Raw genomic sequence first — 25,128 nt, forward strand, 5'->3', positions numbered from 1 at the left:
TCGGAAAGAGTAGCCCATGTAGTGGCGACAGCGGGTTTCCTCTCAAACTCTGTGTGGTCCTTAACCATATGTCTGACGCCATATAACCGTAAATAAAATGTGTTGAGTGCGTCGTTAAATAAAACATCTCTCTTTCTCTCTCTCTCTCTCTCTCTCTCTCTCTCTCTCTCTCTCTGTCGTTGTACATGTGTGTGTGTGTGTGTGTGTGTGTGTGTGTGTGTGTGACTTGAGAAATAAGCCCAGTCCCTGTTATCCTTTGTGCATGTTACCACAGACGACAGACCTGGTCTACAATTTCCATTATAATATCTACACAAATACTCTTGATACTTGGTTATTCATTCATATCACTGTTCTCGCTGTACTATATATATATATATATATGTGTGTATGTGTGTGTGTGTGTGTGTGTGTGTGTGTGTGTGTGTGTGTGTGTGTGATTTATAATTAAACAACACAAAATATAATACAATTTAGTCTGTGGTACTTTTGTTTGAAAAACATTGGTGTAGTATCGCTCTCGACTTTCCTGACATGTGGTAACCATCAGGCAACCTGGACGACCGTTCTCGACGTACTTTGAATCTTGCTTGGGTGTCGTTATTTTTAGTAACGTTTGCAACGTTTTGACATGGTCCTAGCTTATTATTCATAAAAATTATATTTTGTATAATGTGGATAATAGAGGAAGTATTACACTCGCGTATGAATCGTACTGATTTTACGAAATTCGTGTCAGGATTCATGTCTTACACTTGCTCTCGCTCGGGTAATACATTGATTCTCACACTCGTTTCGTAAAGACACAAAAGCTCGTGCATTAATCTCCATTTATTACACACAAAAGTAAAATATTGCCCATGTCATAACAATCACTCAATAGCTAACTAGTGTAATACTGACGTGACGTAGATTACTGGCTGACTCAATTTGAACAAAACAACGTTTTGCGGCTTGTTTGCATTTGGTTTGTAATTTTAAAAAAAAGGCATGCTAGGGTTGGTGTACCGTATACCGATTTTAAACTTAATATCAACCAATTTTTCTTTTCGACTTGGCAACGTGATTGGGACGGTGAGGTTCCGAACAAGCTTCATGCTATCAAGCCAGTCTTGGAAGAGTGGCAGTCCTCATATAGACAGTGCAGGAAGGATGAAATAGTCTTGTGTCGTGCCGCATCGGTCATACTTACTTGACCCATTCATGTATCTTAAAGAAAGATCCTCCACCTCAGTGTGAGCACTGTCAGTGTCTTCTGACTGTGCGACACATTTTGGTGGAGTGTAAGCAGTTGTCAGCAACTCGAAACGATTTATTTGGACAAAGAATTGTGATGGAATCATTTCGATTCCATCCAGAACTTGTATTGCAGTTTTTACGCGATACTGAATTTTATTCTAAATTTTAATTACATCTATCTGTGATATTTGTATTTTTACACAGTCCTTTACACTGTGATTTTATTTAACTGTTGAATTTTTATATTGATGTTGATCATCACTTTGTTGTTCCCCTTACCATAGTTTGACACCCAATAGCCGATGTATTTTTCATGCTGGGGGTGTCCTTAAACATTAATTCATTCACTGGTTTGTAATAAATAAATAAATATACTACACTAGCTTTCCTATCATATTATTTTTATGAAACTCGTGGTGGTATCTGACGAGCGAAAATAGTATGGCATGCAAGGTCGTTTAGTATTATATATATATATATATATATACACACACACACACACACACACACACACACACACACACACATATATATATATTCGCATATGTGTTTATTTAAAGGTAAAGCAGGAACTTCCCTTGACTGCATGGAAACAGGGATCGAAGGGCAGAGAACTGGTATACAGTGTACAATACATGGAACTCTTCGGCGTGGAATACTGTGGTTTCGACCAGGTCCTGTACTGGTCGCCGGTTGTAACACTTTAAATACTGTATGTATAACTGAATTTAAATTCCTGGGCAAGTACACCAGTGTGATTGATTCGCCATCACAACAGACACTAGTAATAGAGTCGTTCGACCGAAACGTTGACGCTGGAGAGTGGATGTGCACTGATGGGCCGTTTCCCATAGAAGAGGTACAAGCACAACCTTCGTGTAGAAAGACCAAATTGTGTAAGTTGCATGCAGTATTAATTTGTTTGTCTGGTTCTGAAAAATTAGTATGTTATTAAAACAATTCAAGGAGAAAGTGAAAAAAGCCTCCCCAAACCCCCCCCCCCCCCCCCCCCCCCCCCAAAAACATGTGTTGCTGCCTATGGCATCAATAACATGTCATCTGGGACCATGCTTATAAAACCTTTTAAGAGTCTAGACTCAATCTCCAATGATGTCACGCGCACTAGAGTATCGAACTCTTAACAGTTAAGAGTTGCGTGTCTTGACATTTTATAAGAACCAGGGCAAGTATTTTCGAAGCCATCTTAGCTACGATATATCGTAGATTTAAAATACGACAGATTTTCGAAGGTATCGTAAAGTTCTGTTAGTCATATATTCTTACGTCATTTGAATATCTAGTAATGGCGGACTGGAATTAAAGTTGCGTGTACAGTTTACAAAAACACGTTGTATTAAGCTTGAGATTATATGATAAAGAGATTATTACCCTCGTGTATTTCGGTATCGTCATGATTTACGATATTTATCGTAAACAAAAATGGGAACTCTCATTAAATGGAGATAAAAAAGGCGGGGCATTTCTCGCTGACGTCAAGGAAATTCCCTCTAAACGTCATCTCGGTACAGCTGACTTTCTAGAATGGATACAATGCAAGCGTCCGAACCACCGACAACGAGGTCCCATAAGGAAAACTAATATTCCATAAAAGTGGAAATTTTAATATTGGATATGAGGAAGATGTCCAGCATTCTTCTCTCTTCTGTTGGCTGGTTAACAGTGATTAGGCTACATTAGTCCCAGAATATTTTACACGAGTGATAAAGCCCTCGCTTTATGCGCGGTCGGTCTGGGATCGATCCCCGTCGGTGTGTCCATTCGGCTATTTCTCGTCCCAGCCGGTGCACCACGATTGGCCGTTGTATGTGTTATCCTGTCCATAGGTGGTGCATATAAAACATCCCTTGCTACTAATGGAAAAATGTACCAGGTTTTCTCATTAAGAGTATATATCGAAATTACTAAATGTTTAACATCCAATAGCCGATGATTAATAATCAATGTGCTCTAGTGATGTCGTTAAACAAAACAAACTTTAATTTTATACTTTAATAACAAAAAATCACAAAGAAGGAAAATGGATCCAGTCTAAGGGGCCGTTCAAATGTTTGTCAAAATTAAGACACTCTCCCTCCCCCTGTAACGCTAAACCATACGCCCCACAATTTTGTAAAACAATTTAAAACTTGGAGACCTCCCCAAAACAAGACATGCTATGGGTGAAATATAATTTTAAGGTGCTGTTTATGTACTTTGAATAAACTGATTTTATTTGATTTGGTTTAGAAAGCGCTGATAAATGTTATAAAATCATACATACATACATAGTGTGGGTTCCCTCCCCTCCCCAATATGGATTACTTGCATATACAAGACATGCATATAAGCGCCATTGGCCTAACCAGAATTTTATAGGCTGACAGTGCAGTGCTCCACAATGCGAGTAAAATATTCGCCATGGCGACTAAAAACATTCCCTGGCGTCTAAAAAATAAAATCACATTCGCCAGTTGGCGAGTCCAATAATTTTACTTTAATCTGTAAACAAAACTGGACATCGGAAAACACAATGGACCAGTAGGAATTTATGTTCCATAAAACGTGTTTTCTATCGGTAGTTTTTTGGAAAAATGAAAGTTTGAGACAAGTTAATCGAACTATGAATAACGGTGACGATAAGGGAGGTAATACTTCGTTATGCTGTTATCTCCCTTAACTTGAATTTCAAGCGTTTGGAAATGATTCGGCCCCAGTTCAGGTTTGGACCAAGTCAGTCCTGTCCCATTTAGAGCCAGGTTTTATTTATGTATTAAAATGAGATTGTTGAATCACTGTGTGTCTTTACTTGTCTGTTTCAAACTCAAACGTTAATTATTTAAATGTCGACTTATATATGCGTTATGCTGCGCTACAATCGTGTCTTGCTTATCGTGATAACGGGTCCCTCCTCGATAACGACGTCTCCAGTCGTGAATGTTGTTTTAATCACGTCGGAAGTTATGTTCACCAGTGGAGGATGAAAACATGTTTATATTTTCTTGACTCGACTTTAGATGACTTTAAAGACACAACTTTTTACAAAACAGTATTTACAGATTTACAAGGCAGTATGCGACGAAAATAAATATTATTTAAACCAAAAGTAAGGTAGCCGATTGGTAACTACTAGTAACACTTTGAAGCCTGGTAATTATTATCACAATGCTTTTATTTAACTTTTAATTAGTACTGCAATTCAAATGCATATCTTAGCAGTGCCATTAAAATAGGAAATGGCTTAAAATTTTCGTTTAATAAAATTATTGGGTACGGAATTTGATAATGATAGTTAAAGGGACATTCCTGAGTTTGCTGCATTGTAAGATGTTTCCGACTAATAAAATATTTCTACGATTTTAGAGCCTTCAGTCGTTTTTCGATGTCATCTTGAGACATATTCCTATTTCGAAAACGTTGTTTCTTGTCTTCAAAATAGTCACGATTTATATCGTATTCACGATCGATCATCTGACGTATGCCCTCGTTTTCGAGATCATTAGAGGTATCTCCTTTCTCCTCGTCATTTTCACATGTATTCAAGCGCAGGTGTCGCTGCAAGTTTCTCCCGTCTTTAAAGACGACCCCACACGTATCGCAGGACTGCAGTTTCTTGACCTTTTTCAAAAATGGCTCTACATCATCGTCTTCGTCGCCAGGGTATGCCTGGTAAATGCCTCTTAAATGCACCGTTTTGCATGATTTTGGATCCACTGTAGTAGCTGCACTCGCAGAGCTGTTTTCCCGATGCTAGTGACAAGTCGTCTGGGATGTTCGCTGTTGCGGCTACGCTTTTATATCGTTCAGGCACACAGGTTCCCGTCTCTAGGCCGTTAGGCCGAAGGCGTAACATTTCGGGCGTGGTAGGTTTGAGGTCCACCATGAGGTGTCCAAAGGGCCTATGGGTAGCTCCCTCGAAATATTTCATGAAATGACGAGTGTTTTCTGGATACATCTGTCGTGCCAATGTCAGAACGTGTTGCTTGGCGATGGGATTGTTGAACAGCGCCAGGTAATGACAATTTCTTCTCTGCGTCGGGTCTTTACTCTGATAGAGATTCTGATTGATGGCAATCACGGAGAGGTTCCTGTGATGACTCCCTTCTGTAAAAAGGTCCGTGATGCGAGAATCTTTATTGGCCGTAGACATCAGGTCATCTAACACGATGAGATTTCTAATTCTGGGATCCAAATAATGGTCGTTTTCCAAATTCGTAGGTATGCCTTGGACGAATTCCACTCGAACCGTTGCCCCAATGATGTCGTAAAGCGGTTGCCATCTTTTGTAGAGCCAGATAATCCGTTGGGGAGGTGGATTGATTCTATCATTCTTCAGTAGTTTGTACACCAAAAATGTTTTCCCACACGACGTGGGTCCCGACACGATCATCGTGAAAGGATGTAGCAATTCAAGTGGTGGTGGTGGTAGCGATGGTGGTGGTGGTGGCAGTTGTGGTGGTGGTGGTGGTAGTAGTAGTGGTGGTGGTGGTGGCAGTGGCGGTTGTGGATGACTGGTGTTTAGATGTCGCATCATGGCATCTCTCCTGGAAAATATCTGTTCACACTCAGGACACAAGCTCTGATACATTGTGACAGCGCCGCAGATTCAAATTGAAATGGCGATGTCGGTCTTCCGCGGCTCCTTTTATACAGTTTAAAATTGCCTCTGCCGTTTCGAGGCGTTACGCTTGTATCCCCCACCACTTTGTTGTTGTTGATTATGTTGCCTTTGGCGTTTGAGTTGAGCTTTAGCCTGTTCCACCACCTGTTGCGTGGGAGAAGTCATAATGACCGGAGGGTTGTTGTGTGACTCTTCGGGCTTCTTACTCTTCTTGTAATCTTTGTCGTACAGTTCCAAGAAACTATCCACGTCCATCCTTTCACCCGTCCGAGGAGAAATCATACATTTGCCTTGAGCTTGCAACTGATAATAGCGAGTCCATTTCTCGGTGTCGGGAACGTACAGTGTGTAGTTCATGACGATCAGAACCCGAAAGGCATAGGCTTGAGATGAAGTGTCACGACGACGGATCCGGCGATAAATGAAGCAGGGTTTCCCGTGGGGCTCTTTATATAGACGTGGATGACATCGGCGTTTTCTACTCTGACTGTTAGATAATGATAGTGTGGAAACACAAAAGAGCGCTCTTGCTGTATATGTCACGACACTCGCTTCTCTTGCTGACGTCCCAGTGACTATTTTGAAGACAAGAAACAACGTTTTCGAAATAGGAATATGTCTCAAGATGACATCGAAAAACGACTGAAGGCTCTAAAATGGAAATTGTTTAAAGAAACGTACTCTCGAGTTTTGACATACATGTACTACTTTGACAAAGGCATGAACTCGAGAAACATTCTACAGTCGGTGGATCCGAAGACAGATGTTAGACCACAAATTCGTTCCAGATTAAACAAATATCGTTCCTGGATCAGTGAATATCTGGATGAAGCAGACAGTGCCGACGACTATGATGATGATGCTACCAGTGGTGATGAGGACATTGATGATGACAATTATACTAAGTAAACAGTAACTGTATTTTGCCGTACGACCTCTGAATGTGACCTTCTGTATATGCGTATTTTATGTCCACTGATTGTGAAATAATAAAATCAAGATATGACTTACCTTTCTTTTTATTTTTACTCATCCTCATGTGTGTTTGCTGATCGCTTACCGCAGACGTCCCGCCGCGCAGCCGCCCCCGCCGCAAACTTACAAACTATGGAGTCAGATTGCATTTGAAATGTTGGTGCCAAACATTGTACTAAGACGTGATTTATTGACGGAATATATTAAACATTTTAATACTACAAGTAATTCCAACTTGGGGGGGGGGGAGGTGTGGGTGTGCGTGTGTGTGTGTGAGCGTGTGTGTGTGTGAGCGTGTGTGTGTGCGTGTGAACAATATATTACTTCTGGTTTTTATATCGAAATAACCTGTTAAAACCCATACACTTATATTGTATCATAGCGGAAACCTACATGGACGTACAATGTAGCACACAGGGTCTTTGTTTTGTTTCGTTTTCTCCCCTTCAGAATTGCTTCTGGTTTTTATCACGTCTAGAGTTCAAACGCAAGTGTGCGTATCCGGTTTCAGTCGCACTCTGTAAATCAGTTCTCAAACTCTTTAAGTGGTCAGATATTAGGGCCAGAGCATCAAGCAGTAGTGACTATCATAAAACACGACCCATTCAGCTTATACAAACGTTGTATATTAGCACCCCCTCCATTACCGACCCTCTTGGAACATTAACACTATAATACTATGATCCCATTCAGAATCAGATGTTTCAATTGCATTTTTCTCTCTGTTAGCATAAGTGTATGCCATGTACTGTGATAAACAGTGTATTGAGGAGTGGATTAAAAATGCATTACACGGATATACTTAAAGATGTATTGTATCTTCAAAAGTAAGTATATATTATATTAAGAAACAAAAATCATATTTCAAATAAATAAATATGTACGTTAGGGGCACACCGCTCTCCCCCTGCCCTATCCGCCCCCTTCCCTACATCCAACACTGTGTATATATGTGTGTATATATATATATTATCGTCATCGAGATGTGTGTGTGGGGAGGGGAGTAAACAAAATTCAAGTGGGCTCACACCTAGTTTAGATTACCAGGATGCGGATCAACGGAACGATTCACAGCTGACAGATATCACATTTCAATTTGACTCCCAGACTGTGGGGCCTTACATCGTATAAGATTAGTTGCTAAAATAATTCTCACAAGTATGTGGATTTTTCCTATGGATATTATTCTAATTTAGGTGAGTACAACATTGGCAAGACTTCCGAACGTGCCAGCATTCAGTTCATTCATAAATGTGTAATACAAATATCAATGTATCATTTATTAACGTTTCACATCCCTTCATTATTTCTTCTCTCGTACACCTGTATTCAATGTTGGGTGCGATGAACGGTCTCTTTCATAAGCTGCTATATAATAACAAAGGGGGTGGGGGATATTAATTAACATACGTCTTTTAGGTAACCATTGTCTTCAAATACACATTTGGACAAACTACTGTATTGAGCATTATATCGGTTCTTAAAACAAAAACTGGAATGTACACTGTAAGAGTGACGTCAGTATTACACCAGTTCTTAAAATAAATGTGCCCACACCCTTCTAGAGGCGGGGCCTAGGGACGTCAGCATTGCATCAGTCAGTTCTTAAAATAAACTTGTACACACCCTTCTAGAGGCGGGGCCTAGTGACGTCAGCATTGCGTCATCTTTCGTCATCCCCTACGGCGCAGTTTGGCGGCCATCTTGGATGATGCAATAGTGAAATCGATATACCCCATAGTGAGGGTATTACTACTGCTGGCGACTAAAATATTATACTTTACTGGCCAGGGAAGAGGGTGGCAATATAAAATCCTGGTTACGCCAATGGCGCAGATATGCATGTATTTTAAGTCGATTTATAATCACCATCTATAGTTTGCCCCATCATTCTACAAATGTTTTTATTTTTGTTTGTATAGATATAGATATAGATATATATATATATCATATAATATCTTACATTTTCAGTGCAATCAAAGTATGTGATATTTTTTAGATCACATACTTTAAGAATTTGATAACATTGCAAATTAGATGTAAATTAATCGAGGTTACGGCACTAGGTTTATTGACATTTAAGCAAACGTATTTTGGTGACACTCCATAATTGACGTATGCATTCAAATTCCTTAAATAAAAATATTTCAATGGCAATTTTACACTGAAGCTGTCCAGCGTTCAGAAAACAAAAAACGCTAGGCCCTAATTTATTTTGATGTAAGGACATCCAAAATGACGTCATTCGAGTTTGTCGTCATTTCCATTCAAAAATACAACGCGCCACATATTCTTACGTCATTTGAATATCTAGTAATGGCTGACTGGAATTAAAGTTGCGTGTACAGTTTAAAAAAACATGTTGTATGGAGCTTGAGATTATATGATCAAGAGATTATTACCCTCGTGTATTTCGGTATCGTCAATATCATATATTAGGAATAAAAATAATGTATTATGCTCGCCAATAAATGGTAGTACATTTTATAGTATGTGGGAAGAACTATAGCTATAACTACCTAAAAAAACCTAGCACACTGTTGCCTAGCCCGAGTACTCTGACTGTAAGAGAGCTAGACGGACATTTGGACATAAACACGCTCTCATTACAGTCAGAGACCAACCTATGTCTTTTTTTGGCAATTCCTGACTACCAAACGGTAGGCAACGAGTCCCGCTCTAATACCACAACAATCCTATGTTTGACGTCAAATACCTTTACATCAATCATTTTCGAGTTAAGTGATACAAAAAAATCCACATATTAATCACTAATACACATACTACAGAAAGAAACCCGACAGCACCCACATTCAGTTACGCTTCGTGACACTCCGTCGCAACAATTACAAAGCTCGGCGATCTATTTCGAGACTGGGCGATTCCGCCTTGTGCAGCAGTTACAGGGGTCGTCTCATAAGAGGAGGCAGTACGTAGCACATACTTTTGCCGTATCCTGTCGATAACACCCCAAATGTATCCTTCAAATTCAAAATGGAATCAATAATGTGTAATTGTTTTGGTTTAATGACGTAATGAAATCCAAATTCATCCAAAACGGCATTAGCCAACTCTTCCATGTTGTAACTTCGCTTGATATGAGACGGCCCCTGTAACTGCTGCACAAGGCGGAATCGCCTAGTGCGCGATCACGTGGTCTACGTCTCGAAATAGATCGCCGAGCTTTGCAATTGTTGCGACGGAGTGTCACGAAGCGTAGCTGAATGTGGGTGCTGTCGGGTTTCTTTCTGTAGTAAGTGTATTAGTGATTAATATGTGGATTTTTTTGTATCACTTAACTCGAAAATGATTGATGTAAAGGTATTTGACGTCAAACATAGGATTGTTGTGGTATTAGAGCGGGACTCGTTGCCTACCGTTTGGTAGTCAGGAATTGCCAAAAAATGACATAGGTTGGTCTCTGACTGTAATGAGAGCGTGTTTATGTCCAAATGTCCGTCTAGCTCTCTTACAGTCAGAGTACTCGGGCTAACTGTTGCCGTGACAGTGCTTATGAGAAGGTAAACTATATATACTGACACACAATGAAAACGCAAAACAGATATTTTTCAATATTTTGTTGTGATTAATGAAAACTATATTTATTGGACTTAAAATAACAATTTATGAGAGGAAGCCATTGATTAGTACTTTTGTCTGAGTTTTAATCCTGGTTTTGTTCTCGTTACACATACAATAGCAGAAACACAAAATGGTGTGAAATGCGCTCACTATATGCTCAATCATGCTGCATGCAATGCACGTGTAATGCCAGTATGTGAACACATAAAAGTCACGTAACGGTGTCATATTCCTCGTCACATTAAGAATGCCACGACTCAGATAAGAACAAAGGGGGGGGGGGGGGGGGGGGGGGTGGGGGGGGGGGGACCACGCAAAGCCAAGTTGCTAGGACCTTCAGAGTCCATCCATCAACTATTGGACGACTTGTTGAACGTCATCAACAGACTGGGAGTGTCCGTGATCGACCTCGACCTGGTCAACGTCCCGTTACGACCCCACGCCTTGATCGGCCGATTCGACGACACCACCTCCGTGACCGGTTCAGAACTGCGACGATGACAGCAAGCAACACGATAGGACGTCATGGAAGGCCTATCCATCCGTCGACTCAGAACGGCTGGACTCGGATGCAGACGCCCGTACAACGGTAACATCATGACACCGCGACATCGTGCTGCGAGACTACAGTTTCTCTCCAGAATGGTAATCATCCACCATCTTCCTCTTAATAAATTGTTATTTTAAGTCCAATAAATATATTTGTCATTAATCACAACAAAATATTGAAAAATATCTGTTTTGCATTTTCATTGTGTGTCAGTATATATATTTTTTAGTAATAAACAAGTGCGTTACGTAATGTTGTTCAGTACACTCATCCCATGTAATGCTACATAACGTTTGTACATACATCCACCCACCCCCTCAAGCGTTACGTAATATTTGAATGGCCCTAAGGTTGTCATACAACATATTTTACTATCTTAATAACGCAGTATAAATATTATTTAATAAAATAATGTTTTATTAATAAAACAAAATATTTACATGTTTCATGTGCCAGTAAGACATTTCAAATATTAATTTTGGGAAAGTTTTATGTGTATATTTTATTACTGTAAATAGTGAACATTTGTCAGTTGGGTTAACTTCAGTAATATTCCCGATACATTATTTAGATGCATATCACATTTCACCCCTGTGCCTTCTTCAACAACCCCGATCAGGCCCCAGTATATGGATTGGTATATTTTTTGAAATTGGTAGCGTAACAGTCAAAGGTCACGGTTGCAATACACTGTTTTAAAGTTTTGACAGCAAAATACTTCGAATTTACAAAACTGGGGAGCTGTATCTTCGTCATTATAATGGAATAAGAAGTAAGGCGCCATATTGGTTCTGGTCTACGACAGGTACGAACCTGTCGTAGGATCTACGATGTATTTACGATATTTTGAAGTTACGACAATTTCGAAAATACGCCACGACATTTGCCGCAGTCACTTATGACGGATTTACGACATATCGTGGCTAAGATGGCTTCCAAAATATGGGCCCAGGACCCATATTCACATCGTAAGCCTAGTTTTACATGTAAACGTAAATCTACCACTGAAGAGCTATTCACGAAACAATGTAAACGTAAGTTACGCCTAAAGTTGGACGTAAATATAAGAGTTCCTCCAGTTACAACTTACGCTGCACGTAAGTCGTGTACATATAATAAATCAAGCACGATCGCCATTGTTTGCGGGAAATGGCAGCATTTCCAATAATTGAAGCAGTTCACGATGGCGAACGCCCACGGATTGAACATGCATTTGTATTTTGTTTTCTGATCGAACGTATCTTTTCGACTCGGCCACATTTCTCCTGAGTTATCTTTTCCTTTTTAAGAATATTATAAAGTTAGTACCAAAACGCGGATCCTCACCAATATCAATATGCCATGGCTCGTCGTTCGCGATGTTATTGTTAGCAGACGACAAACGCAATTGCGTTTTGCACATTTGTTATTTACGTGGTAGCCATCGTTTGCTTTTTTTAATTTCTCCAATGATAGAGTTAAATCGTAGATTTACGTCCAACTAAGTTACGTTTACATATGCTTTACCACCGTCTTTGAGAATAAGGAGCTTCTTACACGTAAACGTAAATCTACGGCAGACGTACGTGCTAGTCGTAGACGTAACTTTACACCTTTTTGTGAATATGGGTCCAGGCCTGTTACACCGGAGTACCTCTATGTTTCCCAACCGAGCTAAAATAATAGAACATGGACATATATACTGAACGAGAGCTTAGTCTGGACTGTTATGTTATGATTTTAGTGTTTGCATTTTGTTTTTGCTACAGTGGGAATAACTATATTTCCTTTTATATTATTTGTATTCCATAGAAACATAAATCCATTGGTGACATTGTTTTCCTTCACAATTTTGGCGGCCATTTTCAATTCAAGATGACGGCTAAGCTAAATCCACATGGGTCAATATTTGAACTTGTTTGTAATTTCCCCGATTTATACAGCCCTCAGGGCAAGAACGACAGGCTGAAAGACAGACTGAAGAAGTACTTTGGTCAGAGGATATCTTATGACAACAGAAGTGACCTTGTATTTTCTGACGAGGTGCCAAAAGGGCAAGTCGTCGAAACAGCATTTGAATCTGTCACTTCAGTAGAGAGACGACTGGAGGAACTTGCTATCATGTTGCGTCCTTGCATTATGTATGCAAATAGGGATTCAAACGAAATGACATGGGCATCTTTCATTAATTTTCTTCTGTCTCAGATAGTCAAACCTCCAGACAAGCATAATATCAGGCAGTGGATTCAACTAAAGTGAAAAAGAGATTAGTTATATTCATAGAAAAGGATGTGTTCCACATTGTGAAGTGTTTTCAATGAAAAATGCCAAATCACCCGTTAGACATTGAAATCGGTATTCTAAATTGCTTTGGCCACTGTAAATCCTATTCCACTTTAGTGGAAATGGTGATTGCTATGTGTAATGCCATTGTTGGAAGTGATACCCTGTTACCTGTGACAATTTATGTAGCATATAATTATGTGATGCATTTTAGTTGGTGCAATTTTGACTTAAGGAGGAGACCCAACTGATGCTGGAACTCAACACATGCCATGGTAGTGCAGAAAAAACACAACAAATGCTCTTCAGTTCACATAGAGCATCGTCAACTGTAACAAAAAACAAAAATGAAAAGAAAACAACTAATCTCTTGATTACAAACCCCAAGAGTTGGCGTTATATTTTGCCAGCATTTTGAACCACACTTGACACAGTGGATAACTCCATCCAGAATTTGTATTGCAATTTTTACGTGGTACTGACTTTTACTCTAAATTTTAATTTCATATATCTATGATATTTTATTTTTCACAGTTCTTTACACGGTGTTTTAATCTAACTGTTGAATTTTAATGTTGATGTTGATCATCACATTGTTTTGGCATTTACCATTAAACATTCATTCATTCATTCATTCATTGGATAACTAACTCAGCAAATCAGCTTGTGTTATGTATATCACAACACCTGACTAAATGTGTTGTTTACATTAGTAATATGTGACCTTGCTGTGGCTAAGAAAGCATATGTGCGTGTGTGGCACCACTCTTGTCATTCAGTGATATTATTGTACAGCTTGGCATATTTCACACAGTCTGCTGATATGTGGGAGCTATTGGTAAAGGAAAGAGTTCGACCCGTACCCCTCTATATCAAAGGCTCTAAAGACTAACCCTATCCCTAAAACCTTAACCATTGAAAAGGGGGTACGGGTCGAACTCATGCCTTGGTAAAATACTCACTGACATTGTGATTGAGTCTGATGGGTTAACACACGTATTTCTCAAGTAAGATCACAAAAAAAAACCCACAACAACAAGCAAACAAACAAACAAACAAACAAAAGCAGCAAGAGGCTTCGTTAGTAATCATTTCTGGGTGAATGGGTAAACGGCACAAACTCACGTTGGAAGCCTTGGGAAGACTGCTGTTTGATTCTTTTAAAAAACAAACTGATACAGAAAGTCAAAGTAGAACTGGGCCCATTATAGGAAAGATCTCGTTCTGAAGTGATGCAAGTGATGACTGTTAGTGGCCAATGTCAACATTTGAACAAAATGTACTATGAATACAAGGGCGAAATGATGAACTAGGTCTAATAGCACAGTTTTCGATTGAATACTTGGTCAGAATATGGTTGGTCTTAAGACCCATTCGATGTACAAATGAGAACAGCTGAACTTTGATCAATACCTGGCATGTGTCCAATACTTGTGCCCTTTGCCGTTTAGTATGAATCATCACAACTGTACCCGATGCATTATGTGTACTGTGGCATGTATGTGTCAACCTCTTACACACACACTTAGGAGTGTAACCTCTTACACAGACACTTAGGAGCAGACGATTTACTGAGAAACTGTGGAATCTGTGTACCCAGATCAGATATGCTGGCATCAAGAAAACCAAATGACTTGACAGTTGAATAGACAATTAATCACCATGCAAAATCCAGAAGTGGAGACATCAATCGATTCAGTAGAAACTATCCTTCATGCTATTGATGGTACCTGACAAGACGTGCAAAGGCACATCATGTAGAAGCCATACTGGATATGGCAGGTATGATGGTTTGGAAGACATGGTACACAAGAACAAGTGGCCACCAGAGATTAGACATGGCGAGACAGATTTGCTGAGACTGATAAGTGTTTACCAACATTGTATTAATCCATATGAAGTTAACATGAACAAGTGTTTGTTTTGCATTTCATCTGATGCATAAGCCCTAACTACAGTTGCAAATAATCTCTTGAAGACTGAAGCAATTGGGGTGGGGGGGGGGGGGGGGGGGTTGAAACATTTCTTCAGCAAAGGTTTGTTGGCAAATCTACGAAGTTACATGCACCCATCGATGAAGTCGAAGTCCTCTGACATGATGCCATCTCTTTGGAAAGCTTCTCGTTCTCTCTGGCGAAAAACAGTCAGTCTTCAGAAGATACTGTTTTTTCAATTAAATGTTATCCCATGGACATTAGCTCCATCAGATGCACTGCCGAAGAAGATAGACAAGGCCAAACTCATGCATTAGCTTAAACTTTAAAGATGATACAGCACGTGTTATTCATCCTAACCTTGATGACTGGGGTTCATACATTGTTGGTGGGAAACGTGTAGCATAAGGACAATAGATTCACTTTATAATTATGTTTTAATCCAAAAGAAAAAGGTAGATCACGTTTTACCCAGTGTGTACAAACACACACAGAAGATTCTAGTCCAGCTACTAGGTGCAAAAAGACGTGTTCTATAACGCAAATACTATTTTCTGCTATGACGTCACTGAAGATTCAGAAGAAATCAATGAGGGGAGCAAGAAAGAAATGTATAATTACTGCACTATAAATGTGAAAAAAAAAGGTCACCGAAGGGACCATTCAAATATTATATAACGTTCGAGAGGATGGGTGTATGTCCAAATGTTATGTAGCGTTATAGGGGGTGGGTGGGTGTTTTGAATAGCGTTACGTAACACATTTTTTTTAGTATTAAGTAAAACTATTTTGTTGGATCTTTTTTTTATTTTATTTTTTTTCAAAAAAACAAAAAAACCCTGCTCTGTCAAAGCAACAATGATCACCATGGGTAGTTATACCTGGATATAAACACACAATAATGATAATAAATTGAGTTGCAAAAAAGCACACCCATAGCATGTGTTGGGGAGGGAAGGGAGCATTATATAATATATGTTTGGGGGGATATTATTATGATCTAGCATAACGGAGCGTCACAGGGGGAAGGGAGGGTTTCTAATTTTGACGCAAATAACATTACATAATATTTGGACGGCCCCTGAAGATATAGTGAAAAAACCCCACCTGAAAATAAACTTTGGAAAGATAGCCTAGACATTAAAAATATCCATAGTATGTGTATTGAACATAGTCTGCTATACACAACGTCATTGTATTATATGGTAATATTATTTTGGTAAGCATAAAAAATTGTCAACAATGCCATCCATTTTGGACCATTTAAATTATATCCAAAATATTCCTATATATTTATAAATCATATTTAATGTCTTTTGTAACTTCATAAATATATACAGTATGTTTGACAATTCCAACGTGATACATATAACGCTGTTTAAACAGATACAAATGAAATATGTTTGTTAATAAAAAATATACATGTAGTTTATAGACGATAAATTGGACAAAATTGCATCAAAATAGGAGTATTGTTATCACCCAAACGGCATATCACCATGAAAGTCATCTTTACACATGCTAGTTTGCTATATATTGTTCCTATAGGCTCACACCATCAGTTTAATATCATATAGTGATAGGTAGAGGAATATCTGAAGTCACACAGTCAAGATTTGACCCAGGGGTGATGTTACAATGGCCGCCATCTTGAATTCAAGATGACCTTCAGTATTATGATGGGGAAAAAGGGCCAACAATGGATTTATTAATGTTAGGTATACACAGAAGCTAACAAAACATTTTGCAAACTGTAGCAAATTGTTTTTTTCAAATTACATAACAGTCCAGACTAGGTGCTGAAAGACCCGTCTGATACCACATAAAACCATTCATTTGCAATTATGGAGTGTCACCCTAGTACGTTTGCATAAATGGCAATAAACCTAGTGCCGTGACCTCGATTAATTTACATCTAATTTGCAAAATTATCAAATTCTGAAAGAATGCGATCCGAAAACAATCACACACTTTGATTTCATTGGAAATGTAAGATATTATTTGATAAATATTTCACATACCTGTGTAAGATATTGTTAATGTAGTATAATAATGACTTGACGTGAGCGTGACGTAGATTACCGTCTGACCCAATTTGTAGAAAAAATAACGTGTAGTAGGTCACGGCATCTGCTTACTTCTGCGTTGCGGCTTGTTTGCATCTGGTTTGTAATAAATAATATACCAAACAAGCTTGCTTGTCATACCATTTTTTAATTTTATTATTTTTTTTTTTTATGTAACTTGTCAGATACCAAAACAGGTTCACGCATTTCACAAATAAATGGTATGGCAGGCAAGCTCATTTAGTATTATATGTATATGTTCATTTAAAGAATTGACTGCAATTATTGTTTTGGTTCATGCAAGTATGAACCGAAAAAACTTGCATGAACCAAAAATTAATTGTGGTCAAATCTTATAATTAAATTTATATGCATAGTTTAACAATACATAACTGAATTTACTTTGTTTAGCTTTAAATACGCCTGTGGTATTGTTTGTGTAAACGTCATTGATACTTATGTCGCGTAAGAATGCGAACGTTCATTCACTATTATTTGAATCAGGTGATTTTTTTTGTAAATGACGTCATTTCCTCTAGCTGCTGTGCATTTTTACGATCATTTAGTTATATTGGAAGGAATTGTCCTATTCGTGTTTAGTTTATATTTTATGAAAATCAATGAAGGGAATGTGTCTACCATCTATGCTGTCGGTGGAATCGTTTAACTTTCGCCAACAGCTGTAGAACATCGCTTACACGTAAGTTACAGGCGTGAAGTTTTCTACATGATTTCTTTGGCCACCGACCGAGTCTCATGTCATGATTAGCGAAGAGGTTGGGTGGGTTTTTTTGGGGTTTTTTTTTTTTTAAATCAATGCGTATATATCTACATGTCTACTCTGCTATAGCATTTTCCATTAATTTATCGTATAAATTTTTTGTAGCTTTCACGTGTGTTTTCTTCAAAATATCTAAATATGATTGCCAGAATAATAGGCTTGTTGCACAAAAGAAGTGCGAGTCAGTGTGTGTGTGGGGGGGGGGGGGGGGGGGGGGGGGGGGGGGGGGGGGTAGGCGTGGCTTATTTTTTTATTTTTTTTGTTCATCAAGATATGAACGAAAAAACGTAAGCACCTCTGGACCAATCAGATTGCCGAAAAGTGTATAGACGCAAAGCAAATTTAATTGTGTGTGTTTATTTAAATGTAAAGCAACAACGTCCCTTGACTGCATGGAACCCGGGATCGAAGGGCATACAACAAGAATACAGTGTTCAATAAATGGAACTCTTCGACGTGGAATACAGTGGTTTCGACCAGGCACAGTACTGGTCGCCGGTTGTAACACTTTAAATACTGCATGTACAACCAGATTTAAATTCCTGGGCAAGTACACCAGCGTGATTGATTCGCCATCACAACAGACATTAGTAATAGAGTCGTTCGACCGAAAAGTTGACGCTGGAGAGTGGATATGCAATGATGGGTCGTTTCCCATAGAAGAGGTACAAGCACAACCTTCGTGTAGGAAGACTGTTGCAAGTAAGTTGCATGCAGCATTAATGTGTTTGTCTGGTTCTGAGAATATTATTATTATTATCATAAAACAACCCATTCATTTATCTTCAAGAAAGTTCCTCCACCTCAGCGTGAGCACTGTCAGTGTCTTCTGACGATGCGACACATTTTGGTGGAGTTTATTTGTCAGTAATTCGAACAGATTTATTTGGTCAAACAAATGTGATGGAATCATTTCGATTCCATCCAGAAATTATTTTACAATTTTTACGTGATACTGAATTTTATTCTAAATTTTAATTATATCTATCTGTGATATTTGTATTTGTTGCACAGTTCTTTACACTGTGTTTTAATTGAACTATTGAATTTTTATATTGATGTTGATCATGACATTTTTTTTTTGCATTTACCATAGTTTGACACCCAATAGCCCAATGTATTTTTTGTGCTGGGGTGTCGTTAAACATTCATTCATTCATTCATTATTATTATAAAACAATTCATGGAAAAAGCGAGAGACAAAACAACGTGTTGCGGCCTATGACATCAACAACATGTCAGCTGGGTCCATGTTTATAAAACGTTTAGAATCTAGACTCGATGTTCTATGACGTCACACGTCAAAAACACGTGTTTTGGCTTATGACATAAACAACATGTCAGCTGGGACCATACTCATAAAACGTTTAGAATCTAGACTTAATATCCTATTTGCATGGCAATGCCAAGGCATTAGAGTCTCAAACTCTGAACTTTCAATCACGAGTCTAGACTGTAAACGGATTTTTTATAAGAGCCAAGTCTGTTACACCGGGGTAGCTATACGTTTTCCAACCGAGCTAAACTAATAGATCATGGAAATATATACCGAAGTAGAGCTGCTAAAAAAAACTTCTTCTAATAAACAAATGTAGCAAATATGAAACCATTCTTTAAAATGCTTAAGAGATGAAAGTATTTTCAGAAATTTAACTTCATTTCCAAAGGAACCTGACATCAGATGGGCGGAACGTAGCCCAGTGGTAAAGCGCTCACTTGATGCGAGGTCGGTCTGAGACCGATCCCCGTCGGAGACCCAATGGGTTATTTCTCATTACAGCCAGTGTACCACGATTGGTATATCAAAGGCCGTGATAATTGATATGTGTTATCCTATCTATGGGATAGTGCATATAAAAGATCCCTTGCTGCTAATGAAACAAATGTTGCGGGTGTCCTCTCTAAGACTATGTCAAAATTACCAAATGTTTGACATCAAATAGCCAATGTGCTCCTGTGGTGTCGGTAAACAAAACAAACGTTTTGACCTCAGATTACAATCACCGGTTGGTGTGGGATGCAGATGATAAACTTGCCTTGTGACTTTCTAGCTTGGCCAAGATATGACTTTAGGAGCTCACACCAAAGCATTTTTTCAGTTCCAGTTATAACTAAAACATGCCTCATATATTCGGGGCATGGTTCTTGAATACAACCCAGACCCGTGCGAACCCGAGATTTGGGTCTATGTCCCCCACATGATGACTAAATGTAAATTTAAAAAAAATTAATTAAAAAAATAAAAAATAGCTTGTACCCCCCTCGACAGAGATCGCGCCCTCTCCTCACTTAAGATATCGTCCCTACGGACCTCCAATCCATGTATGTTATTTTGGTTCTTATTTTTCGATAACTCGATGGTGAAACTCTTGCCCATTTAATATATTTCCATCGTTTTAGATGAAGTAACAGACTTGAAAGCTGTAGTTCACAATGTCCATGGTGGGTGCCACTGGTGGGGCAGGATAAGCTCACATTTCACGAACACCTGTTATCATCAATGTTTTACCAGTGATTCATGGCTGCATGTCATCACAAGCTGTACTTATTCTGATGAACTCTGTCCAGTGCTAGGTTTCATTTAGTAAACTAGCCTAGGAGTGGCAGCTTTATTTGAGGCAGTGCAGGAATGATGAAATCTCCGTTAAAGGATCTCCTCTGAGGTGGCTATAGATGAGGCACTAGATGGAGATTCATAGAATCAAGCACTATTTAAATAAATGTCCTTGTGCTTCTGCTAACGTTACACCTATATTATGTCAGTTCTGGAAAAGACGGGTAGCATGCGTGCCACAACACCACCTGTTTTCCAACTGAAACTCGTATCTGAGTGTAGAAATGGTAGCACAACACCTCAATGTCTGAAATCTTAGTGGTAATGGGGATGTTAAAATAGTTCATACTACAACACCATAGGCTGCGAAAGTGTCCTCGATACGTGTAAGGGTAGAGCGGCAGGTCCTCCCCCAATAATGCAATATATATATATTTGTTTTTTTAAATAAGGACATTATTAAGTATGCAAAAGAGACTTTTGTACATATTCATATCTACACTTTATATTATACGGTTTGTGTCGAATGCATAAAACTAAACGTTATTTTGTCTATCAGATAGTATATGAGAAAACCACCTAGCAACGAAATCTTGTGAAGTCTGATATTTCGGATAATTGTGATAATAATGATATATTTGACATATTTTTACTGACACCGACAGTTTTCCTGCAGACGAACGAATAGGGAAAAAAATTATCATGCTGTGGAATAAAAGTCCACAATGAAAGTGATTTATTGTAGAAGTCACATCCTTGTCAAAAACACCGTTTGACTCTATATTGAGCAGATACAATTTGATTACTATAATTTTGTTGTTAGAATTTCACGTACTAAAAAAATAAAATAACACACACTAGAAATACTAATGTAGTAACATATATGTTTTATCATGTAATTGTTGTGCAACAGAATGGAATGTACAACATGCAAGAATGTTTTAGAATGTGTTAATATTTTTCAGGATTTCATTCACACACACACACACACACACACACACACACACATATATATATATATATATATATATATATATATATATATATATATATATATATATATATATATATATATACTGAACAGCATTGGAAATGTACCACCAGTTGATGATAACAAATGTGAATGGGGTGTATATCAGCATTAAACATATCAATGGATAAGTACTGTGCATGACGACGAATAACTTACAAAAATGATTGCCTGAACACTCCATGAAACACAACGCCACATATTGCATCCATAGCATGAAAAACGTAAATTGAATGTGCAAATCATACTGATGGTTTCTGAAAAGCTACTTCCATTTATGAAGTAGTCTTTGAGGGAACGTTAAACAAGTGATGGCAAGGTTTTACAGCTGAAGAACGTGAACGTACCTTAGGCATGCTTCAAGTCGGCATTTCGAGTAGTCATCGCACAGCGTTCAACAATCACTAGACTCCACAGGAGATGCCAGCAGACAGGCACCACTAGGGACCGTTCACGTCCAGGCCAACGACGTGTTACGACACCACAAGATCGCCATATTGTTCGCCTCCATATTCGTGATCGAACGCTGCCAGCTGCCAGGACTTCACCAGCTGTTCAAGGTTGATGAGGGGTTATCAGCGCAGACACTGTGCATCGCCGTCTTCGCTCTGCTTGGCTGCATGCTCAACGACCATGTTGGACCTATCCTGACTCATCAACATCGAAATGAGCGCCGACGTTTAGAAGAGAAGGTATCGTCATTGGAGATTACAACGTTGACATGGTGTGCTATTCTCTGACGAAATCAGGAATGCTGATGGTCGGATGTGTGGCGTTGGCGTGGAGAACGTTACCACAATGACTGCCTTGTCCAGACGGATCGATGTGGTGGAGGGAGTGTCATGGTATGGGGCGGGATCAGTTATCATCACGGAACAGCACTCCATGTTTGCCGTGGCAGAATTAATGCAATTTACTACCAGGATAACGTATTGCAAAATCACGTCATTCCCTTCTTTCATCAGCATCGGGATATGCACACATTTCAGCAAGACAACGCCCGAGCGCACACAGCACGTGTTACAACACAGTATCTAGCGAACAATAATGCCCCTTCGCTTAAATGGCCAGCACTATCCCTTGATTTATCGCCAATAGTCTAGAGAATCTTTGGGATTACCTTGGTCGACGCATCTCATGTCGTCCACAAATGAATAACCTTAGAGAACTGGAAAACGCACTACAGCAGGAGTGGAATGTTATCCCCCAGAACACTATTTGCTGTTGCTGCAGACGGTGGCCATATGCGCTATTGACTTTTCATTGTGACCCCACGTGTATTTCATGCGTAGATGAATTGAAACTAATCAATGATTGTGCATCCTTTTTTCGTTGTTGTTATCACCAAGCATCCATCAATTGCTTTTCACGACAAAAACATGTGTTCTTTTTGAAATCCAAACATTTGTTGGTTGTACGTTTTCAATGCTGTTCAGCACGCACACACATACACACACACATACACACACACATACACACACACACAGACAGACATACACACACAGACACACACACACAGACAGACATACACACACACAGACACACACGCACGCACGCACACACACACAAATACATTCCAACATTCATTCATACATACATACAGATATAGATTGGTTAAACACTATTAAACTGGATTCTCCAGTAACCAGGTATAAGCTGTTTCATTAACAAGTTCGTTTTGCTTATTCTAGTGTTAGCCAGAGCGAAAAGTGGTAAGTAGTCTGTGTACGTTTTGTTCTGTTCACAATAACTAACCTTAGCCAACGACGTAACCTGATACGTATTCAGTGTTTAATCTACTTTGTTATTTAGAGAATTTTGTTTGGGTAATCGTTAGCCAAATTCGGTTTGTTTTAAGCCAGCAGACTGTAATTAAGTAGTGGTACATGAAACATGCCAATTTTCCATGTACAATATCGTGTTGTTGCTGTGAAGTTTGGGATGGTTTGGGGGTGGGGGGGGGGGGGGGGGTTCATCTTCTGCCAAATCAAAGGGTCAAAAGTACTGTCTTGTTTTCCTTTCTTCATATTCAGCACCATGTATACTTAGTTATTTAGAGAATTTTGTTTTGGAAATCATTAGCCAAATTCGGTTTGTTTTAATCCAACATGATGCAATTAAATAAAAGTACATGAAACATGCTAACGTTTCTTGTACATTTTAGTTTGTTTGTTTGATGTTTTTTTGTGGGGGGGGGTTTGTGTGTGGGGTGGGGGTTGGGGGTGGGGTTTTTGTTGTTGTTTTGTTGGTCTTGTTTGGGGTATTATTTTGTTTGCTGTTCTTTTGTTTGCTTTGTATATCTCCTGCCGAATCAAAGGGTGATAGGTACTGTGTCTTGTTTTGTTTTCTTCATATTAACTATCCTCACAAGCGAAATAAGTCTGAAACGGTATTGCATAGTAAGAATGTCGATAATGGTACTTCGTTCTCCGTACAATGTATCGGGGTGGGGCGTAGCCCAGTGGTAATACGTTCGCTTGATGCACAGTCAGTGTGGGATATTAAATACCGTGGATTGTACTACCCTGTCTGTGGGATGGTGCATATAAAAGATCCCTTGCTGCTAATCGAAAAGAGTAGCCCACGAAGTGGTGACAGCGGGTTTCCTCTCTCAATATCTGCGTGGTCCTTAACCATATGTCTGATGCCATATAACCGTAAATAAAATATATTGAGTGCGTCGTTAAATAAAACATTTCCTTCTTGTTTTTTCTATGTATATAGGTTACCGGGCCCGTCATTTTTACTTATTTCGATACTTCACTTATCTATTCGAGTAAGTCGAAACTTGTGAACTCGGGGCTTAACCAGCACAAAATTCAATATACTTTGCCATTTAGATCATTTTGTTTCAAAATCTGTAGCCAACGTGTGTGTGCAAAACATAATGCAAGTAAGTTGAGGTTCACCAAACGTTGCAGTTGTATAATTTGGGAGAACCGAATATTGGTGTATTGCAGGACAAGTTATTCCATTGTTTCATGGAACAGCAATCAAAATATGTTTCTTTTTAATACAATGCAATGCAACGCAATACAATACAATGTCATGTAATACAATAGTAATACAATACATATGTGTAAGTACACACACATACACACACACATACACACACACACACAGACATACATACATATATATATATATATACTTATACAGTCGTGTGTTGCAGGTGCCTGTGCCCATGTAGCATCAACTTCTATGGTTATCTTCTGGACCATTGCCATGTAAGAATTGTTTTTGTTGTTGTTTTGTTTGGGGTTTGTTTTTGTTGGGTTTTGTTTTTGTTTTTTTTTGTTGTTGTTTTTGTGTTGTTGGGTTTTTTTGTTGTGTTTTTTTTTTTTTGGGGGGGGGGGGTATGACAATCAGTGCTGTTTAACATGCCACTTTGAAATACAGCTTCATAATCCTATGTTTGAATACGAACCGGTATTAAAGGTAGTACTAAACCAAATAACTTCTGGCTGGGTCAAAGTTCGAGGTGCACCCGACTTTTGATAGAGAAGTGAACACCACAAGTCATTGGTTATAAATGTT

At 38.8% G+C, this 25,128-nt stretch overlaps 1 protein-coding gene across 2 annotated transcripts in view; it reads left to right on the forward strand.

Annotated features, from left to right (window-relative positions):
- LOC121386429 overlaps positions 1-25,128 on the forward strand; it is a 36,899-nt gene that overhangs the window by 9,187 nt on the left and 2,584 nt on the right. For both annotated transcript variants that reach the window (XM_041517321.1, XM_041517320.1), the window contains 4 exons: positions 1,800-2,135; positions 18,380-18,709; positions 23,283-23,303; positions 24,764-24,818. In XM_041517321.1, coding sequence (XP_041373255.1) covers positions 1,800-2,135; positions 18,380-18,709; positions 23,283-23,303; positions 24,764-24,818 — 742 coding nt within the window. The remainder of the gene's footprint in view (positions 1-1,799; positions 2,136-18,379; positions 18,710-23,282; positions 23,304-24,763; positions 24,819-25,128) is intronic.

The sequence above is a fragment of the Gigantopelta aegis genome, chromosome 12 (genome assembly GCF_016097555.1).
Source record: "Gigantopelta aegis isolate Gae_Host chromosome 12, Gae_host_genome, whole genome shotgun sequence".
NCBI lineage: Eukaryota > Metazoa > Mollusca > Gastropoda > Neomphalida > Peltospiridae > Gigantopelta > Gigantopelta aegis.